This window comes from Amia ocellicauda, chromosome 9 (genome assembly GCF_036373705.1).
Source record: "Amia ocellicauda isolate fAmiCal2 chromosome 9, fAmiCal2.hap1, whole genome shotgun sequence".
Taxonomy (NCBI): Eukaryota; Metazoa; Chordata; class Actinopteri; order Amiiformes; family Amiidae; genus Amia; species Amia ocellicauda.
In genome coordinates, this window is record NC_089858.1 from 10,244,831 (window position 1) to 10,267,812 (window position 22,982).

A 22,982-nucleotide genomic window follows, 5' to 3' on the forward strand; every position below is an offset into this window, starting at 1 on the left:
AATATTTTCTAGTGACATTTCAACTGCTCTTCCCTTCTCGTGTCCCCCTGCCTTGCTGTGCTCTCTCTGCAGGCAGTCCCGCCCGGCCTGTCACATGATGGCATATCAGCTAATGCTCGACACACGCACATGGGACATTTCCTGACCAGGTAGCAGGCGGGCTGAGATGCACTGAGAAGCCAAGAAAAATGGTTTCTGGTTTTTGTCACAGGTCAGACAGGATAGATCACCCTAGGCAGCATTTGCTGGCTGACCAGAGATAGATAAAGATCACCTGGAATGAATTCCATCCTCTTTGGCCAGTGTCCACCAAGCAGGCTCATTAAGAGTAAAGAAGATATGCTTATTAATATATAGCACCGTCTCCGAGACATTCATCAATCGTCTTGCTTCTTGCATGTGGGTGGGTTGACCCCCAGATAACCAGTCATTGTTTGACAGTCTTCTGTAGGGCCACGGTTGATTCATAATAAACAAATTTGTAAAATGAAAAAGCTTCACCTCTCGTAACCTAGAACTGCTGGGCAGGCGTTGCTTCTGAGTCATTAGTTATAGCGCTCACCTTTTAACTACTGCTGTAATGCAGTCCCAGTAATGAACAGTTTTAGTGTTCAGCCACTGAAGTTGCTGAGTCAGACAGGGAGTGAAAACCAAATACTTTCTGATACAACCCTATTGCATGACTGAACTATCCACAGATGAGCAGTAGGCAGCTCAGTTGATTGTGTTTGGAAGGTATGAGTTTCAGGTCAAGTCAAGCTTGCTGAAGTAGGGAAAATGTCCCAGATCCCCTTCTCATTAGAAACTAATTAGGAACTAAAACTATATTGTAATATGTCATTTTTAAAGGGGAAGATGTAAAATGGCAAATTATGGATAACTGATTCACTTGGGCATTTGCTATCAGTTGAGGCTACCTTCTGTCAGCTGATCAAGTCATCTTAGCTTTACTGTTAATTTGAAATCAGCTCATATGATAAAATGAGCTTCGAAGGGGTCAGATCCACCTCAGCACTGACATTATTAGTCTCCCTACTTAGTCCTCTGGAATCTCCTCACTTCAGCTGGGGAGTCAGAGTGTTTGAATGCATTTCCTTCAGCTTGATCTCGGAGGATTTTACTCATTATCTATAATTACTCCTGCGTGTGGTGCTATTAATGCCTGACATGCGATTGCTAACTGGTTTCATGCTACTTACTTAGATCAGAAGTGGTCATATAAGTTACCCAACTCTTAAAGCAAATAAGCTATATGTTGGGTGTTATTCTTACATTGATATGACTGCCAAAATCTATCTTCCCCATTCTTTATTTATATATATCAATCTGAAGCACTTTTTATATATATATATATATATACACACACACTTCTGATTGATGGTTTAAATGTCTGATATTAGCCCACCTCTCCCCTGTTCATTTTTAGGACAGCCTTTGCGCACATTGCACCGCTCTCGTGGTGTGAATGGTCCTTATCTCTTTGGAGACTGGATATATTGAACACACAAGCCACTTAGGATCAAGACAGGGAGTCAGGAAATTGCAGCAGACACAAAGCTAAATATACAATTTCTCAAGAACTGGTAATCACGATTTCGAACCTATTTGAATTGACAGTTTAAGCACTTTCATTCAAAGAAGCTCTGTGTAAGAGGATCTGGAGGTCCTGTCCAGTTCTGTCTCCATCCCCGGGTTTCACCATAATTAGCTGGAGCGAAATTATTGCACAGGTCGCTATTTGTGAAAGCAAGTGTCTGGAAGGAAACAATTTTCCTCATTAAATTGGTTAGTTACCTGATTATATAGTTTACTTTATATATATATATATATATATAAATATATATATATACTGTCATATTCCCATAGAAATGTATCTCTTGTCTTTTGACAACAGTGTTGAACTAGACTTACATACTTTAAGACAACTAGAAATTCATTAAAAAAAATAAAAAAAATAAAAATAAACGCATGATAATAGTGGTAATGGTGTGGTTGTGGATAATATAAATACACAATATGGGATTAACTACCTTAAAGCCTATCTATATGAGATTCACATTTAAACTGTATTTTCCTGACACAAAACAGCATGCTATATTCTTTATCAGCTTTATGAGAAAAAAAAACCTGAAAAATAAGACTTAAACAGAATTATTTATTTTCAATATTTGATTTGTGGAAAAACTAGTCTATACTATTGGTCAGTCCAACAGTGGAAAAAAAAATACACTGGGGAATTATGACGACACTAACACAAACTGAGCATATTTATCAGGTAATGTAATACACATTTAATTTTTACAAAATTTTAAATACCCACTTTTTAACACCTGTACTTTCCAGTTGCTTTTCCCAAACTAGGGGCCTAGTTTGCAGACCCACACATACAAAAGAAGCTACCTTTTTTCAATAACACGTCCATTAAAAAAAAAAAAAAAACTCTTCAAGCTTAATCTGCATGTGGATTTAACCTTCTTGTAAGAAGCAAATGTCATGGGGGAATTGTATTATTATTATTTTTCCCTACTGCATACAAAAAGTGTATTTTATGCTAATCTTGATTGGATTGGTATCTCCTCATTAGTGAAAGATGAAATTGTTGTATACTTCAAACCCAGGGAAGCGGGTCTCTTTGGGAACCAATTATGCATCAGTGGAGTGATTAATAGGACTCTTGAGTTTGTATAACTATCTGAACACCCGTGCGTAAATTGGTTTCCATCAGTGCATTGCGTTGGACACGGCGAGTTGACAGGCAAAAGAGCCCTGTCAATCAAGTACTCAGATTCAGCAAACAAGACTTCTAATACTACTCAATTTGTTCAGCTGAGGACAAGGATACAATAGGATATTAAGCTTTAAATAGCTCCCTTGTCCACCTGCGCCACAACATGCAATATAGGCTATATGAATAAAGTTTATTTGGATTTAAAATGGCTGCAAGATATGCATGTAAACAAACCTTTATACTTCAAGGATGTAAAACTGTACAGTGCTTTGGCTCAGCCTGGGGTGATTTATTCGTCTACAGATTAAGTCTTGTGGAAAGAATCAGAAAAACACAAAGCATTTCCACAATATTTAAAATGTGTTAATAAGATTAAAACAAAGTGTAGTAGTGGTGATGTTCTTCAAAAATATATTATTTTCAACCTGTTTCTAATTAATCAACAACTACAAGTCAAGGCAAAAATGTGTTGACTTCAGAGTTAAGGCAAGCTTAACTCAAATGGTATGTCATCCCGATCATTAGGCAAGGTGTTCATTTTCAAGATCATGTTCTACTTTATCTCAAGTCAAGACTAATACCAACATTATTCTAGCAGAAGCAGTCATTGTCTATGTGTATCCAAGGCACTTGACACATTTTTGGAACACAATAGAAAAAATTGCAGTAATTGTTTTGGATTGCAGGTCTCAGTGTTAACACATATATGGATGGAAAATTACACCATGCTTGTATTGTGTAAGGCAGCTCTGATCGCCGTGGTGCAGATGACTTCAGTGCAACATTTGGGAATAGTTTGGTTTAAGAACGCCTCAAGGAGAATCAATTGCATTACCTTAAGAGATGACAAGTTATTACCTTATGCAATCGGAAAGTTTCTATTTTTCTTTTAAATTCAAAACAGAAGTTCACTCTCAAACACTGGCCTGGGGTCCTTAATGTCAGATGCCAGGTGTGTCCTAAGATCGCTCCCTCTGTGCCAGGTACTACAGCTCAAGTAACACCCAGAGCCCCCTGCTTTTCAGACTGCTCCCTTACTAACACAAGCTTTGGCCTCCTGAAACATAGATCTTTATTATCTGGGGCAGAAAAACAAAACAAGAAAAAAGAAAAAAAAAAGGCCAACCCTGCTCTACAACCAGGTTTTATTTTCATTGTTGTCAATCAAAACAACAATTTACAAACTAATTTGTTTTCCATACACGCTTGACCACAAAGAATTGTAAACCTAAACATTCTGTACACATCGTCCGGTTTCCAAAGCAACTCATAAACTTCAGTGAACTAGTCTTAAAAATGATACAGGAATCATTGGAGATTAACTGGAGTATGAATGCAAGAACACATTTATACGCTTGTTTCAGCAATGTCTCTCCCCAACAGCTGAAATCTCAAAGTGCTTCTGTCACTGCTCCATCTGAAACAACAGTCACACCCAAATGATGGAGCAGATATGTCATCCTGCAGCAGTAGTCAAGACTTCAGTATAGTCTAGCTTTAAGCCTCAAGTCAAGTCAGCCTACTTCTTCATGACCTGAATTAAAAAAAGTGATCCTAAAGATACTGGATTGTGGGTGGTCCTATTTCACAAAATCTATAAAGCCAGTGGCAGCGACTGCATGTATGAACATCCCAGTACAATACTGTAATAATACCATTATTCTACTTATTATTAAAATTAGTCTGAACTCATTCTGAGTAATGCCAAGTTTAGAATATGGGGCAGCATGGGAATGACACACACACACACACACACACACACACATTATTATTATAATATAGCACATGCTGTATAATCCCAGAGGCCAATACTTGAATTGGCGGCCATCCAGGGTACTTGGAAAGCGAGGGGAATTTTTTTTTTCTCAAATTTGGGCTACCTAAGCTGGAATGCGAGTTGAGTGGTATTAGGAACAAGCTAGATCATATTTATATCACACCAAAACCACACCAAGCTTAAACAGCCTTTTCAGACTCTTCTGTAAAATCTGCAACAACAACAAAGAAATCTGGAAGGCCTGGCACATAAATGGTCCCTACGGTATAACACACTTGTCAGAAAACAGTTCTTTATTCATTTTACCAATCCAGTCGCAACAGCATCAGAGCTTTCATCGAGGAAGAACACATTTACTCACTTTAATACACCTTTACATTTTAGTACCTGTGCAACATAGCTCAACTCAATCCTCAAAAAAGTATGTCCCTGGTATTCCCCTTTTCATAGTGGAGAGGTATTGGAAATACAATCTGTGCAGCTGACAGTGGACACATTTGTGCTGAAACTGTGCAGTAAAACATGCCTCCACCATATGAAGGTATACAGCCATAAACGTTTCCCACTCTAGATTCAATTCAAGATTCAAATAATTTGAAAAATCTTTCCCACCCCAGAAAAGCCTCTGCTTCCATCATCACACAATAGGCTGTGAGCACATCAGAGGCCGTGAGTAGAGAGCATGCCCGCAATAACCAAATTGATCTTACATTCATCAACATTAAACAATTACATAAGCCTGTCTTGTGGAAATCAACTGGAACGGTCCAAAAGCACCACAGGCTAGTCTAAATCATGGTTTTGTCTCAGTGTATTTGGTCTTGCAGCGTTTGGCCTTATTACTGTGTTCACAGCATGTTTGTCTTCACCCTAACGGTTCAGAGGAGAAGGTCACAGTTGAATTGGCAAACAAACTGTGCACCTGTGTGCGTTGATGAGCAAGAGTTTGCCAGAGCTGATGTTCCTACTACACAACAAATTAAAAAGTTTACTGAACCCATTTAGAGCTGTATATTTTCTACAGCAAAAAACCATTAAGTCTCCTTGCTGTTTTTCCTTTTCTATCTGTTTTTCACAGTAGTAAACAGGGAGACGTACTGTAATCTACTTGATAAATGTCAACTAAAATAAAGTAATCAGCTGAAAGCAATTTGCATGTCTCTGTTACTGCCAGAGGCTTATGATTTTCCTTCATTCATCTATCATGAAACGCTGTTCTTGGCCAAGATACACAATGCCCTGAAATTACTGACATATGGAGCCTAAATAAAAAAAAAAAAAAAAAAAAAAAAATGTCCTTGTCTGTAGATGAAATAAACTTTTGTTTATTTAAAGACCACATTGTATTTTCATCCATTAAAAACAATGCCTTAGATAGGAGGTCCTACATAATGTGTTATTTCCTTTGTTTATTGAAGAGGATTCCTTCTTATGAGGAGATAGCTTTAATACTGGGATTACAGTTTTGTGTCGGGGCATATGAATTAAACCACTCACACTGAAATCCCCAAACTACTGCTGATATCAGTTCAACTGTGGCCAGAGACACCCATGTGATTTCAGACTGTTTGCATAACATGTTGATAATGTTTCATATTCCAAGCATTTTAATACTCCAAGTCTAGCATTCCAGATAAAAACCTCTATTAAGTATCATCCAACACTATGATCACACGTCAGTCCACCCAGCGCCGTTTCTTCCACTAACTTTTTCTCCTCAAACGGATTGCCCAATTCAAATTTCCTTTCAACGCTTTAACCAAACCACTAAATCAAGGATTGAATATGGATGAGTCACCTCTGGTCTCGACATCCAACCCGATCTGATTTAAATTCAGCATTCCCAAACTGCAGACACTCAATTCCCAAACTGTCAAACCCAATAGGATGGGAAACAGCTTGCAAGACGTTCTCTTGGCATAACCAGGTGACAGTTTGCTAGGTGTCAGTGTGTATGAAGCAAAATAATACTAGACAGTGAGCGCCCTGCTGTCGAAACTGATTTTAGGACGTTGGTAACAGATTAAAAAAAAAAAAGGCAAATCGGGCCATATGCAAATCTGTATTCTATCCTGCAGTTTAGGGCATTCATCTTTCTTGAATGCAGATTGCACTGTCTGGCAACATTTCAGTCATCAGGTTTTCCAGATGAAGAGAGACAGATCAGAAGACACTCTTCCCCCTGTGCTCATGCATAGACTGCATATCAAAGTAAGAGGGGCAAATAAAGTGGGTGTAAAAACTTTTGGAAATGAAATTCAATAATTTAAAGAAACATATATGAGGTGAGAGCTCTCTAGAACAAACTGAACATAAATATTGCTTTAGTTTTACTTTATTTTGGTAGTTTTAGTAGAACTCCTTAATGCTGGTGGGGGAGACTGGTTAAATGAGCAAAATCCATTCAATAGAATGGCAATCAAATGCTGGTGATAATCTTGACACTTTTAAAGCCCCAACGCCCTTACCAAGCTGTTTACAGTAAATGTGGCACATGTAAAAGTCAACAATATTTGTGGTTTTGGTTTTAATTAAAAGGAGGACCAAAATCACATATAAAAAAAAATGTATAGTTTTTTTAGTTGCTTGCTTGACAATGTGTAGAGAAATTAGCCAGCAAGCAATAAAGTGCTATGCCAAGATTTGTCTATGCCTGAGTGAAATACATAAATACTCTATAATGGCTTTATGGCGCTTGCTCAAACAGTTTTTGGAGACACAAATTATCAACGTGCAGAGATTATTTTTTAAATTATTATATTTTTTTTATTTCACTCCAGCTCAGACTTGCGGGGCTATATACGAACAGGATTGTTTCTGTAGACCCTTACACAGAAGAAAACAACAAATCAGAACAGCTCCCGTTACTCTCATCCCAAAAGATCCTTGGTTTTTGTTGCAAGTTGTTTGTCCATGTCAGCTGCAACACCATCTGCCATTTGCTGAATCTGTCAGATACAGTAGAGGAATATGAAATTAACAAATGCTCCTACAAACCCAGGCATCTGAGCTACATTAATGCTACTCCTTGTAAGTAGAGCATATTATAAAGGGCACATCATGATACAGTAAACTGGGTATAAAAAGAGTCAGAACAGGAGACATTTTACACTTAAACACTGTATATATGAAATACTAGAAAAAACAGCAATTGCCTTACCAAGCTTCACTTTGGAATTATATATCATGTTATATATCTCACACTGTCCTTTATAAGAGGGGAAAATAAACATTTATCAAATCCAGAAAGCCATTTCAATGGACTCTTGGTAACATTCATGTGTAGTGTATTGGGAAGAAACGCTGTACCTGAGTTTCTATTAACCTGATGGTATCTTCTGAAACGTCGTCCTTCGATTTCTTCACCTGATTCACCGCGTTGGCTCTGACTCTCCTCAGGGACTCCTTTGCCTTGTTGTTGAACTGCTTTGCAAGCTTGGCCAGGTTTTCCCTGTGCTCCCTTGTTACTCTGTAAAGCATAGTGAGGTGAAGGCATTAAAAACAACAGAACGGACAAATAACTGATCCCCCTGATTTCTCTTTTTAGGGGTATAACCATTAAGACTGAGTTGTAGCAATCAGTCCTTACACATCAGTATGCTGCTGGACTTAAATGCAAAAAATGCAAAGCTGTATCTTTTGGCAGTAGTGAACCACATCTGTCTAATTCTGTTGAACAATATTCATCCATCCCTAGTGCCCCGTCTACCAGTTGACTGGATAACCATGCAAATGACTGTGGGGTAACCTATAAATACTCTGAATGATGGTGTGGTGCTTTAGATTCAGGGGTGAAAAAAAAAGAAGAAAAAAAGATAATTATACAGTTTGTAAACACACGCCACCACTGACATCTGTTTACTGAAAACAATAAAGTTAATTACTTATTCAGGGCCAATCAAGCAAGCGAAACTCATTGGAAATGCAAATGTTGTTGTTTAGGATGATTGCTTGAATGGGTGTTTCTTCTCGTTTGATGCATTAAAAACACCTGCTGTGCGATCATGCTGACAGAGATTCCTTGAAGTTTTGTTACATTTCAAAAGCATGGATTATATTGCATTAAAAAAGTAAAGTTACACACTAATGTATTAAGCTTTCTTTGTAGAGTCCGTTCTCTGGGCAAGTTAGGTCTAAACACATCTTGTTGTTTGCTACTCTTCACAAACTGCACACAGTTTTTTTTTTATTAAATGATTTTGGGCATTTGCAAAGAATTCTATCTATGTTGGACAATCAGACCAATTAGTAATTGACAGTATGTTTTGAACACAGGATGCAAAAATGGAAAGCATTATAATAACTTTTTTCAATTTCAAGTAAATTAAGAGTCAGAAAAACTAACAAAAACAGCATTGCGCCTTGCTTTGTTTCCAGTCATAATAATATAATTAATTCATTTTAAATTACCTTAAATATCCATGTGTTGATTTAAACTACTACTTACTTCAGGGCTATAATTAAAACACAGACCTCTGATATAACACATTGAGATCTGGACTACAAATGAGAACTGAATGGCCTTGCTTTAGGGATTCATCAAGTCACAGCTCCCAGGGTAAAAACATACACTGGAAGCCAAGTGTGTTATTACTATTCAAAGACTGGGCTGTAATAAAAATGTTTGTTGAAACTGTAAGGGCACAGCTGTCAATCAACTTGACTTCCTCTGTTTCTCAAAAGTAGGTTAGAAAACATTCCTGTCCTGAGTGGTCATGTGCATATCACAAGGAAACCTTACCATTGTAAGGAAGCAGTCAAATAGTGTTTTTCCATTTTGTTACATTTTACCCTTTCGTGCTCTGCAAGTATGGTTAACATAAGGTTTTTTAACATTTAGTTAAAAAGAGTAAACACAAATAATTGATAAATAGCATACAAATGGTTCTTTATTGTGCATTTTGAAACACTGCTTAGTGTTAAAACTAAACACAGGAGGAGAGTGATGTTTTACTGAACAAAAAACAGAACATACAATAATCTAGGACATAGGTGTCCTTTACTCTGAATGGGCAAATAACTGTTACCATGAAAGGTTGTTAAATGATATATTCTGGAAAATATATATGTAAATGAAACCCCATTACATTTTTTTTTTTTTAGCTAAGAACTCTAATTTCAAACACTGCTGGAATGTGTGTAGTCATGTGCATGGGGACCAGAAGGAGCCATAAGAATTGGATTTGGTATTACATTTTTGTTGTGCTATGGGAGAAATGAGCCTTTTGAATTCAGAACAATAATAACGAAGCCCATTATATGTAGTTTAGCAAGTCAGGATTGAGTTTCTAGCATTTAAAAGATGTGGAATAAACAGGGGAGATCATTAAGTTCTTAGAACAAAACAGGTCAAGGTGTTATCACACCATCCATCACACTTTCTCAGCTCTCTAAGGAATGTTTATTTTGTTAGTTTGGTAACATGAATAATAATGATTACAAAAAAAAAAAAAAAAAAAAAAAATCGAATATAGTATTAGGGGCTACTAATCAGATGATCACTTGGGAATAGTTATAAAAGCCCATCAATTGGGCACATACATGGGCACGCACAGGCACAAACACAAGAAACACACCCTCCCAGTTTGAAGAACTCCACAGCGTCAACCTTGCCCAGGTGACCTTCAATTACTTACTTAGGAATTGGCACCCTGATCATGGTCCCATCCACCTCGGGGTTTAGGTTCATGCCGCTGTCTCGGAGGGCTTTCGCGGCGGCTGCTGTAGCCTGCAAAGCCAGACCAAAGACACAGGGCATTAGGGAAATAATTACTACCAGCTGCTAGGCGAGGGGTCTCTGGCTCACTAACCTATGTTGCCAGAACATGGAAACATTTACTTCTGTTTTCAGGAATATCAGGAAGCTATATTGGACTAGACTGCCTTTGATCCCTGAACTGAACAGAAAAAACAAAAACAAGCATAAATAAAAAAATATAGATATAGAAAAACTGGGGAGTTGTTTGGGGCTTAAGGTCACTGGTTAACACTGAACCCCTCTGGGCGTTCCTTTGAAACACTAGAGCGATGGACAGGGGTTTCCAGAGCTGGTTATACATCTGTGTGTGTTAAACATGCATGCACTTAAAAATACAGATTTTTGGATTTTCTTTGTGTTTCTATATAATTTATTCATTGATTTAATCACCCAACTGGGATAATTTTAATCACACACTTAATCATTTACTCGGGATAGGACACCGAGCCTGTGGAGTCATTTGCATCTCCCTGAAGCTGTAACGAGCAGGATCAGCTCAAGCTACAGGCAGACCGTCTGAAAATTGGTCAAAAATGTCCCTTACAACCTTGCAGAAAGTACAAATATAATGTGACATTCTTGATATTCTTAATCGCCATGTTGAAAAACAGCACACAGAACCATTTATTTAAGAAACTTTGTGGAAGAAACCCTCAAGAGCTAAAAGTGAAATAAATCGGCAAAGAAATGTACATTTCCTTTATTATTTGACATTTTTCCCCAAGTAATGCATTCGCCATGGGGAGTTACCAGAGATTATAGGATTTTTTAGTTTTTTGTTTTTTCTGTTTGGACCAATTTACTGCCAAAAAACAGTCTAACCTCTGATTATTTTCTCTACTGGGTTGATAAATATACTACATACCTTTGTTTAATTGTCCTATCCCTTGTAACCATTGAAATTTTTATATTGTTATGTGGAAACACTGACAGAGCACTACATTTAATTTCAAATAATTAGTGGACTTAGAAAAGGCATTTTTTGATCTCTGGATATTTATTTACATTACATTTACATCATATTATGAAGCAGAAAACCAGAGACTGCCAAAACCACACACACACTACGGCGTCCTAGAAAGATAACGGATATTCTGTGAATTAAGTTTTACCTGGTTTGAATAAAAGCATTTTGTTAAGAAGACCTTGTGAACATATACAAACCCACACATTCTGCCTTAAAAGTCTTTGTACTATATGTACTAAACTTAGTGCTCAAATGTTTTCATTTGTCATGTTTTTCTATACTTTAGCTGTTACTTGCCATTCAGCTTAGGATTTCAGTTTGCCAGTGTATTTCTTATAAAATAAATTAGTAAAAACAATACCTTCTCCTGGGGATATACTTAATTTATGGGATTCATTAAGAAAGTGTTTGTTTTTGTTCGTCTGCAGTCACCTCAGTGTTATTTTTGCCTGCCTGTTAGCTAATAGAAGGTAATTGAGTTGCCACTGGAGTTCTCTTCTAGGCAGCATTACCGACGGGGAAAGCTGAAGGAGAAAGGAGTAGCAGTGTTGACCACTACGTGAAGGCCGTGCTGTGGCCTCTTTCCCTCTTCCCATCATTAAGAGCTCCTTGCAGGCAATTTATATTGACAAAGTGTCATCCCGAGTCATTTCCTTCAACTGTAGAACATGAGCACAGCTGTGCTTTAAGGAAGAAAGGTATAAAGACCCCATTGCTTTAGTATTTGTGTATAAAAACAAACAAAACAAAAAACAATAATTTGCAGAACTTGCTACTTGCTTTTTTTCCCTGTAGGGATATAAGATATATGAATATACATTATATAACATCAGCACGGGTATAGAACTACCCAGCTCTACATACTATTCCAAGCAGGAACCTGGTGCGTCTTGACATAATGCACGCTCACAGCACTGGTGCAATTTGCAGTGAAGGAAAAGGAAAATTGTTTTCCTCCTGGCTGTTTTTGCTTGTGTTACAGGAACAGCAAAACCACAAAGAGCACCAACTAGTTTTGTTTGGAAATACTAATCCAGGACAACTCCAGGGAGTTTAGCATCCGATTCTAAATAGTGATGCCTCGCAGATGGGATGCACCTTCGTCACAGAGGGAACGACATCCATTTAAAAAAAGGAAATGTTGCGAAAAGGCCATTACGCACGAAGAAAAGTTTTGAGACATGCTTCTCACACTGTTCCTACTGGAAATTGTCAATGTTGGCTGATTGGGGACATTTTGCAAAAACAACAATCTCCACAGAAATTCTGAAACCTGGATACTTAGTACTTAAATATCTTATTGCCAAATTAATACTTTTTTTCTATACATTTTATACAGCTGATTGCCAGCAACGACAACAATGCCCTCTACTGGCAATGATTGGAAATGCATCATGTCAGATCTCGAAGCAAAAGGTGCCAACTATCCTATTCCATCAGCAAAAGTCCTCAACACAGAAAAAATGAGTAGCTGTGAAGTGTTGTATTTTCATTGAGTATGGCATTAATATCAACAGAAGTACCAAATCAGGAAGTCAAATTATCATTCACTAATGAATAAATTATATGCCACAAATTCCAATTTACACTTGTCTGATATATGAGCAATGGCAATCATTATGAGCAATAAACAAAGTAGTCTTTTAGAATGAATTTATTGACAGATATAATTGATATAGTTAGTTCTGTCCATAGCCAGAGACTTGCACAATTGCCCTGGACATACACTGTACAGTTCCAATTAAGTTTCTCTGTCTAACCCCCTCCCCCACTCTCCTCAAAGGAAAGACCACATAACCATGATCAACACTGTTCCCTTAGAGTGAAGTTAACACAGGATAAAAACTCCCAAGAGCAAGTTCTTCTCTATAGAGCAGCACTGAAATATGACTTCATCAGTCTTTCTGATTGAGCGTCAGCAAAAAGAATAATTCTTAAATGGGAAAATAACCCCAGCTGCAAAATGAAAGTTTTTTTTTATTATTATTATTAATGATCACTATATTTCTTCCTTAGTGTTCTAAATATCTTCAATGATTCCTAAAAAAAGGAAAAACACTCATAATACAACTACATTTAACAATCATTAAAATAAAGGTGAAATGTCTCAGTTTGTGTATGGGATTGCTTTCATTATTTGCTTGCATATTAATCTCTCAGTCATAGGTGGATCATTGTAAATTAGAAATGAACATGGTACAGAGAAAAAACAAAGGTGACAGCTGCAGTTAAGCGCATGTGAAACAGCAGCCTGGATCAAATCATTTTAAGTTCAGCAGGGGAACACTATTTTGATTAATCCAGAAACAGTTCTTGCTTTTAGTTTCAGAACAGGATCCTCATCTGGGGAAAATAAAGCACCGTACATTTATTCAACTTTGAGACTATCAAATCAAAATCCATACTGCTCCCGATAAATTAAAACAGAGGGCGTTATTGGAAAAAAAAGGACGAGAACCACTGAAAGAGTGTGTGTTTGCAGAGAAAACACATTTGTGAAATCAACAATACAAGGTGGAAGCCTGGGTCATTTCCTTTCCTTGACAGCCAGCCAGATTCTTTTGGCCTTTGTTTCAAGAGAGCGCTTTAAGAACAAAGACATTTTCAAATAATCAATCAATTTGTCTGAATATGACAAAAACAGATTGGGTTTTCAACTGCAAAAGATGTTGATACCAGCAGTCTTACATGCAAGCTCTTAGAAAGCAGAGGTTTGGGCAGAATGCACCAAAAAAAGCATAGCCACAACAGTAGTTGTCTGTAGTCAGTAGTCTCTGCATGGCAAGAAAGCTTTCATCGTGCGGTGAAAGATTACCAACGAGCTACCTTCCTCTCTTTTAGTTCAGTGTTTGTACTTCATGTGCTTAATCCTAGCTCTTTCTTTTCTCTGGGCTAATAATACGATAAAGGAGTAGGGGCCAGCTCTATCCAGCAGTTCCCAATCAAAACCAGTGTCCATTGTTGAGATGGAGAATGCAATCCCAAGGCATATTGCATGCCCACTCTCTTCTGCAAATAAACATGCTCTGCCACTGTGTGTTTGTTGTGTAAGTGTGTGTGCCAACAGGGGCCCTTCCAATGCAACTGATAAACTATCCAAACCAGCTCATTGGCACGTACATCCAGGGTAATGCCTTTATTTGCCTTTTCAGCTTTGGCAAGGTTATTATGCTTTCCAAAATAAGTTGTCACCCGCAGAATCAATTAAAAATAACCAAAAAAAACATTTCAATGGTCATTTTCCTCAGAGATTACATATCTCAGAAGTTGCATATATAAATAAATAAACAAACACTTAATATACACATATTACTTCAGAGTCAAACTTACCTCTGGGGTGCTGGTCATATTTACTAGGATGAGCTGAGGAGACTTCATGGAAATCTGCCCGAGCTGGTTTAATGGAAACTTCCCATCGTTTGTGCTCACTGAAATGTGGTCTAATGTACCTAGTAAGTGAAAGAAAATAAGCCTCATTTAAGTCTTCTGCTGGCAAAGCCCAGCAGGACAGAAGTAAACAAACCGAACTCCTGATTAAACGCCTTGAAAAGACATCTGGTTCTCTCCCGTCCGACAGCAATTAAAATTCGATCATAACTCTATTATAATTTAGAAGCCACTGTCTAATTATGTAATGGTTTAGACCTTTATTTGTGTTTATCAGAAGTGAAATTAGAAGGTTCTTTATTCCACATGTGACTTTAGGCCATAGTTTATGGCAGTGGACTTTGAAGGCTGCATTTCCATATCTACAATATAAAGGCTTTCCAGATTCCTCCCCTCGTTTCTGCACTGTGGACCCCAGTCATGGAAACTGAGGTACATTGGCCAAAATGCTTCCCTTCCGCCAGTCTGTTTTAACTCACAAGCGTTTTTTCCTTTTTTCTTCCATTCTTTGCTGAAGGGATGCTTGCAATGTGGGGCTGAGCCGCAGCATTATTAGCCAACATACTTTGTACAATTGTATTGCCTTTGATCCTCCTTCCTTTGCCGGTGGATTTTTTTTCTTGACTAAATTTAAATCTATGCACGAGACTTACTAAAAACACTTTCAAAATCTAGCATTTTTCTGTGAACAGAATTTCAACTCGTGCGAGATTCATTAACATACTGCTGGCTGAATAAAACCTCAGAAGACAGGTTTTACAGGACATTCTTCACAGGTGATTAACATTTCCCACTTGCCTATTCTACATGTCCTTGATACCAAGTCCATACTAGCCTCTTCCTTCAGTTGTATCTCTTCTTCACACAATACCCAACAGAACAGTAATTGTTTGCACATTTAGCAGCAAGTGATTTAAAAGCAACACTCTTTACTCACAATTGAATTATTCTGCTGGTGTTTTGGAATGTGTCAGCACTGACAACTTTAAGCAGTTCCCGGGTCATTGTCATAAAAGTCTCTGTTTTGACACATTTAAAATGTGGCCAATTACAATACTTTTAAATTTACGATACTGGTTAAAAATAAAACCTGATGAATTATTCAGTCTCTGTAGGCAAGAAAAACATAAAGACTTGCACCAAATGACTTCTATTTATTTTACTTATTCTTCAGGATGAGCTGTCTGGCGTATTATGTTTGGGATGCAAAGGCTTAATTCTGCCTAAGACTGTGGAGCACAACTGTGACACACGTATGATGGAATCTGTCAGAAGGCTAATTTGCCACCAATTGGACTTTTCCTGGTGTGCCAGAGCATTACCTGAAAACTGGCTTCTTCACCACATCTGCTAACACTTCTACTAGACATCTTGACATTTCCCTTTCACAGAGAAAAAAAAAATCAGTGAGGAAGTGATTAACAAAAATGGACTCTTCCTGGTCAGGACATTGCTTAGTTTTACTGGCTCTGAAAGCCTTACTGTACTGGACTGTGTGGCATACAAAGCGTTGACTGATGGAAACAGTCTGCCACCGCTGGGAGGGAAGTGAAGCACAACAGTGAGCTAGTTCTCAAACTGTATCACGGCCACCTTAATAAAACCCAAGCGTGGCTCTCCTGGCTGCCTAAATGTCTGTATTTCAAGACCCAACTAATAGAGGACGTAAAATATGTAGATTTCAGATTTCCACAAAGCTAAAGATAATTCAGAGGCTGACTGTTTCATTCCAAATCTAACAAACTAACATAGTCATCTTGTTTACTGCCATACCTTTTCAGTGCAGAGAAAAAAAAGACTACAGTACAATATTGTATTGGATGCATGAGATCCTTTTCTTCTCCTTACTGGCAATAGGGCTCATGACTGGATGATACCATAAAGCGCTGACTTGGTAAAAGCCGGACAATGTATTTGGTTGAATGTTACTGTAACATATTAGCGGTTTTGTGCTATTGCTATCCAAAGGGAAAAGGTAACCTTATGTTAACTCTGTGTGCTGTAACGCATCTTTGTAACTTGTGCATTGTATCCAGATGTGCATATATTACCTTTAACTTGCAGTGCAGTTAAAAATGATGAGCTGATGTTCAACGATGAGATGATGAATCATTTCACAAAGCTCTTCCTTGACTGTAGGTGCCCTTAGGTTTATTTTACAATAAAGATCAGAAATAATACAATCCAGATGCAAGCATTAATAATCCATCTATGGACTAAAAATTATGTCATTTAATTTCATCATCCTACACTGGTATTTTAGTTTTTTTTCCTAGTTAAGTTCACTGTCAGACCTTAATCCTATGACATCTAATGTCTATCTGTAAGCCTGTATTTGGCCCTGTGACAGAAGAGGAGGAGATGGCGGACGTTATTTGAGAGCTATTTAAGTTCTAAAATGAAAGGCAAAGCAATTTGCAGCACAACAAGTTCTGTAAGTGCACAGACATATCAAAAGATTCCCTGCTCCAAATATATATTATAATTGATACATTTATGTAATGTGCATCTATTTTGATTGTTTTACAAGCATTTCAGACAGTAATGAATTAATGATGCATGGTACCTAAAGTGGAAGCATATGAAGGATCAGATTTATAAAGCTATAACTAGAAGTTCACACGTCATTCCTGCGGTGGGCAGAATCTCACTTCCAACGGCACTAGTGAAGTGCTGCATTGTCTACTGAATGAATCCAGTCGACACGTGCAGCTTTACTCTTGTAAACTTGACGCCGTCCATGAGTAAACATCCCTCTGAGCTCGCGGTGTGCTGCCAGAGAGCAGGCCCCCTGAGGGATGTCTAATATACTCCGAAGAATTGAGGCGAGGTGCCCTGACATGGAAGTGTTTAAGGAAATAGAGCCAACTATGATCTGCTCTACACGTAACCTTGGTAATGATGGAAGAAAATGAGTACTGAACTATTGCCATTAGCTTCTAATTTATGAGCAATAAGCACTTTGTCGAGCACCAGATCTCTTTCTATGGTGGCACTCTGAAAAGGTTAGATTTTTACGAGGGCCTAAAAATATCCTTACCTTCCGCCGAGACGTTCTTTAAAGCAAACGCTTTAACACTGTGATGCACCGAGTTATGGGTCTGTTTCTTTATGAAGGCAGGTACAATAGTGCTGGCACTGCTTGAAATAACTGTTGCACTTTAAAATACTTTTGGTACGTTATTTTAAAACGGAAAACCGTTTTACAAATACCCTGTTGTAATAAGCTACACGATCTGTACAGCAGAGAGCCCAAGGGAGTGTGTTGTTTTATTTATTTTAAGGACATCATCTGAATTCATAAACTGAAGAGGTTGAATCATAGCAGGGTGCTTTAAATGTTATTGTAAACAGATATCTGTATATAAGGCACACACCTAGTTTATACTGCACAATGTCACCCCATTTCCTAGGAGTTAGCACGGCTGTAGGTGTATAACAGTGGGAAGAATATTAAAACACTGACCGACTGAAGAGCGGATGTTTAAGTGCCTGCTGTAATCTTGCTTGAGGTTCTCCATCACTGTGTTCATCTCGTCTTTCAACTCCTCCAGATTAATGATATCTTCCACAAGTGCTGCATTGATACTCACTTTAGCCTGGCCTTTCCCTTTAGCTGCAAATTATGTAGAAAAAAAAATGTGTGTGTATATATATATATATATATATATATATAAAACAGTAGTTTCTCAACAGCTAGCACTACACAGGGAGAAATTATATATATATATATATATATATATATATATATATATATATACACACACTGAAAAGAAAAACTACTAAGCTGATCATACCTATTATAAGGAAAATCAACTCCCAGACAGAAGAAGGATGTTGCTGTTGTTTTAATCTTAGTGATAATGAAAGATACTGGGGTTATAGCTCTTCTTATCACAAAATAAATACAGAACAGAAGTGGAGAACAACGGTGATTGAGTGGCAGAGTCTCCTACCTTTGCTTTTCTTGGTTGCATAAAGCCTGCTCTGAGCCGAGAAAAGGGCCTCACACTGCCGGCAGCCGTACTGGAGGAGGGCAGAGCGGCCCACGCTGGGCTGCAGCGGCGACCTCGCGAGAATCGGCAGGGATCTGCCCAGCACTGGCCGCAGCAGGCCAACACGACTTAGTGCCATCACTGTGTCACACCCCACAATGCAACCTGAGGGAACAAGGCACCATAATTGATCTACAGAATGGAGATCCATCACTGACTGTAATCAACGGTAAAATTATAATATAAAAACTGTTCAGTTTCTTTTCATTTTCTTCTTATCACCAGATGCTCCTTTTGTAATTTCAGTGTAAGATGGGAAGCTTACACCAGATCAGGTTTTTGGAACAATTCTTAATGTTAATTGTGAACATGTTGCACAGCACTGTCGATCATGATTTCCTTATATCTGGCAACAATCGCTCCGCATTAAAAGTGGTTATCTGGACTTGTGGGGGTCCTATAGGAGTAACGAAAGGGTTACAGCCACTTTTTCCTTGTTCATCGCAGAAGTGCTAGAGTAACAAGATAAGGCAGCATTGTTAGGTTTGGGCTTTGCAGCTTGCTTAACTAAACATTTTCTTTCTGCAAACACGCCAAGTACAGCATCAGTCATTCTGTCATTAGGTTTTATGCCTTCAGAAAGGAGAGAGCCGTAATCAGGATTAAATCAGTGTTAACGTTTTCATAAAGTGAGTGGCAAATTGTGCTGGCACCTTGGCTTTCCATGGGCAAGAACAACAAGGAGACAGTGGCACTTTATCTTTGGCAGACAGGGAACTCTTGACAGAACAAAGGCATTGAGCAGGGTGGGACTGTAACATTCGCACTGTAGTGTGAGGAGGCCGACAGGGATTTCTGTAGAGTAACCCAACCAATTACATTTCACCTGGTGACCATCTGAAACAATTAACCGCAAGTAGAAAGGTCAAATTAAAAAATGACTGCAGGATGCAGCCTCAGGCAATTAAACTGATCATTTTACTATGCTAAATTAGGAATATTGTAAAAAAATGTAAAGTTGTAGTAGCAGCATTTATGTAACTGTTTCTCAAAAACTATTCAGATTAAACATTAATTTATTCATGTATTGCCTCCGTAGTAAAGTGCACAGAAAGTATAGGTAGAGTGAAGCCCAAAAGATTATTCTATAATAGCTGTACTAAGCACAAGCAATTTCCTCCATCATAAATCTATTTTCTCCTCCCTCATAGGACCTCATGAAGTATTACTATTCATCTGCTCCATCAGAACTGATGTTCTGCTATATTATTTTCCCTTATATTCTGGACATTTAAGCAAACACGATTCTTCAAAGATGTATGTTAATTACCCCCCCAAAAAAAAAAATCCTGGTTTATTTCCAATATTTCTACTGGGAATAGAGTGCATTATAAGTATGTTTTTCTTTCTTATATTTAACAAATGATGGTGCAACAACACAGCCTCGAAGGGAAGCAGTTCTCCCGAGAGAGTGCTCTGCTGAGAAAGCTGAATGTATGAGTTGCACAACATGACACAATACGTTTGGCTTCTGAGCGCTCCAAAACCTTCATGCATTGACTTCCCACCCATTCTCCAGGGTAAGGACTTATATGAGGGGGTTCATCTGCAGTTTACTGAGAAATGCAAAATGCAGGGCAATTACAATTACAGGTAGCATCCAAACCTGAACAAAATCTACCGTACAGCTCAAAAGCAATGGGATAACTAGGAAGTGTCCGTTTATTTTTTATTATATAAGATTTAAGAATCTTGAACGAGCTTGAGCTGATTTCCAGTTAAAAATGAAAACTAAAACATTTCAAGAAATCACATGAAAATAGCTTAATCTAATACGAACATGAAAGAGGTAAAACAGACACCTATAACGAAACACAGGCAACACTGTGACTAGCCAGGAGAGGGCTCTACCTATTGAACACCAGTCTGTCACAGAAAAACAAGTCTTCAGAAAGCTTTGTTGATTCTGAATGCAGATAAGAAAACAGGGACCTAAAGATCCACTGGAGGAATATACATAAGGTGAATAATAATTAAAATGTCCCGTTATATGATTAAATATTGAAAGTTCAAACTTGGTTTCCTTGGATATCTTTTATTGTTTTACTGCATTCAGTGTTGAATATAAAAATGACTATTTAATTTGATGAATTCTGCAAAAACAAAAATCTACCTCAAAAGAAGTATTATCCATACTTATTTATTTAAAAAAATGATTCTTTATAATAAAAAATTATTTTAAAATAAAAAAACTGATCCAAGTAGAAATAAATTATAAAACCATCAGCCATCTACAGCACAAACATAACAAAATACATATTAAAGGCTGTCGCAAACAGTGGATACCTCATTTTTCAGCTCCACAAAGTGTTAAAGCTTGGTTTAAAATTTCAGCCTAGTCAAAATATAACCTCACTTTGTGTTTCTGCAACGACCACAGGCAGAGACCATCCCGACAGGTTTCTGTTGTCTACTGTATCAATAATATCTCTACTGTGTTATTTTAGCACACGCTCATCACAAGGGATATCTTTAGAGGCTTTCCAAAACAAATCCCGGCTCTGATTTTATCATGGTTAATGATGTGTGGGACACAGGTTCAATGAGAGACAAACTTGTTTTTAGTAAAAAAAAAAAAATAAAAAAAAAAAAAACTTTAAATGCATAAATTCTATGAGTTTTTTTTGTTTTTTGTTTTTTGTCAGGAAGAATTGTTACTATCAGCAAGCAGTTTGAAAGCAAGTACAAAACAGTGGTTGCCTTTACAATGGAAGTCATGCAGAAAAACTCCGTCCAGGTGTTGGCTACAATACTGCCCGTCTTTTCAAGGTTTAAACAACGGGGACAGCTGGTTCCCTTGCGTGTGTGTGATCCTCGGCCTGCATCTGATCTCAGAGAAGAGTGTTTTGTGCAGAGTAAGTGTTAATGTCTTTATCTCAAGAAGAGAGGACGTGATTCAATGAATTGGTTATCATGCATTTACATCTCTTTTATTCAGCACATGGATACATTACTTTAAACCCCAACACACCAGTGTTCTCTACATATGCTTGCTAGATAGTAGACTGTATATAGGCTGCTGTTGTTCTTTATTGTTATTATAATGCATTATAATAATTGATAACACAGAGGAAAGAGCAAACAAGATGTTTGTATAACATGACCTAAAGTGTGGTACAGGGCAGACCAAAAAAGTATCATACACGACCTAAAAGTGCCATACATGACCAAAAACATGTCATACATGACCAAAAAGTGTCATACACGACCAAACAATTTAGTACGCATGGGAGGGCAATGTCATATGCGATTAAAAAGTATCTGCCACCAAACAATGTCATAAAGGTCAGAAATGTAGAGGAGAAATAAGGTGTTGCAACTACTGCATAGTTAAGTTACTGCAAGTGCTTATACATAGTTATTATTTACATGAATAAAAACTAGTCATTACTTACTGCCTAGTCTGTCGCCTAGTAATAACTTATTATACTGTAGTAGTACACTTGTCCGCAGTTCTGCCCCTTTAAACCAATTACATTACTAGAAACGTGCAGATGTGTGCAGAACTGTGCAAATCTGCGCTACAAGGTCGCGACCACTAACATCGCAGGTGCAACTCTGCTCGTGTTGTGTGTAGTTTGAGATCGCAGTTGCAGCTGCCAAAGCCAGAACTGAACAGGCCTGTGTCTGTGATATTATTTATTTTCCGTGTAGCTTCCATATCGAACCTGTCCGACCCAGATATATTAAGCAATAGCACAAGCCTTATTCTTCCATTGGTCACTTAACCTGAGGGGTGCATTTTGTGTATTTTCCACACAGATGGCAACTTAGCTTTCCACCCCAGCTCCACACTATTGCTGCACAACCACTAAACATATATAAATCTGGGGTCTGCAAGTAATAATAACTAAAAGTCTTGATTGTGTTAGCTGTTCTGCTACTATGTATTCAACGTCATGGACATCATTGCAAGCTGTGTAGTTGCACAGCTTAAGTTAGACAATTACAGCACATTCTTTCAGACAGTAGATCATTATTTTGTTTAAGTTGTACTTGTGCGAGTTCAGTGGCAATGCAAAACAGATAAGGTTGATAGGATACAGTTTCATTTTAGAAAATCAACGAACGCTGCATAAAGTGCGTCGGCGTGAATGTGAAAGGCATAACACGTAATTGGTCATTCAGCTTTTAAAAACAACACAAATGTGTATTTCATTTCAATTATCCAGTTTACTGTACTTACTGAAATGTCCTCTCAAAGCATGTCCGAAAACAGGCTGAAGAACGGTACATCCCAGTACATCATCAAGGAACTGCGAAATATGTGTAAAACGTCACCGAGACGCGAAAAGACCTCCCCAAACCAA

At 37.8% G+C, this 22,982-nt stretch overlaps 1 protein-coding gene across 2 annotated transcripts; it reads right to left on the minus strand.

Moving 5' to 3' along the window:
• Positions 1-6,824: 6,824 nt before the first annotated feature.
• mrrf (mitochondrial ribosome recycling factor) lies at positions 6,825-22,946 on the minus strand. Of its 2 annotated transcripts, XM_066713076.1 has the most exons (7): positions 22,859-22,944; positions 18,574-18,777; positions 18,084-18,233; positions 14,561-14,679; positions 10,142-10,233; positions 7,815-7,974; positions 6,825-7,453 (listed from the first exon to the last, which is right to left on the minus strand). In XM_066713076.1, exons 2-7 carry the CDS (start codon positions 18,749-18,751, stop codon positions 7,376-7,378), a joined length of 777 nt encoding a protein of 258 aa, XP_066569173.1. In that variant the 5' UTR covers positions 18,752-18,777; positions 22,859-22,944; the 3' UTR covers positions 6,825-7,375. The 2 variants fall into 2 exon arrangements, with proteins under 2 accessions (XP_066569173.1, XP_066569175.1); XM_066713078.1 differs by lacking the exon at positions 18,084-18,233 and having other exon boundaries at positions 22,859-22,946.
• Between the last annotated feature and the right edge of the window lie 36 nt (positions 22,947-22,982).

Excerpts from the sequence above, each read along its gene's own strand:
- mrrf (XM_066713076.1), bottom strand. The coding sequence starts at position 18,751 with ATGGCACTAAGTCGTGTTGGCCTGCTGCGGCCAGTGCTGGGCAGATCC. Across the intron at positions 14,680-18,083 it reads AAACATCCGCTCTTCAGTCG|GTACATTAGACCACATTTCA; the intron begins GTCAGTGTTTTA and ends TTCACTTACTAG. Across the intron at positions 7,454-7,814 it reads TCAGGTTAATAGAAACTCAG|ATTCAGCAAATGGCAGATGG; the intron begins GTACAGCGTTTC and ends TGTATCTGACAG.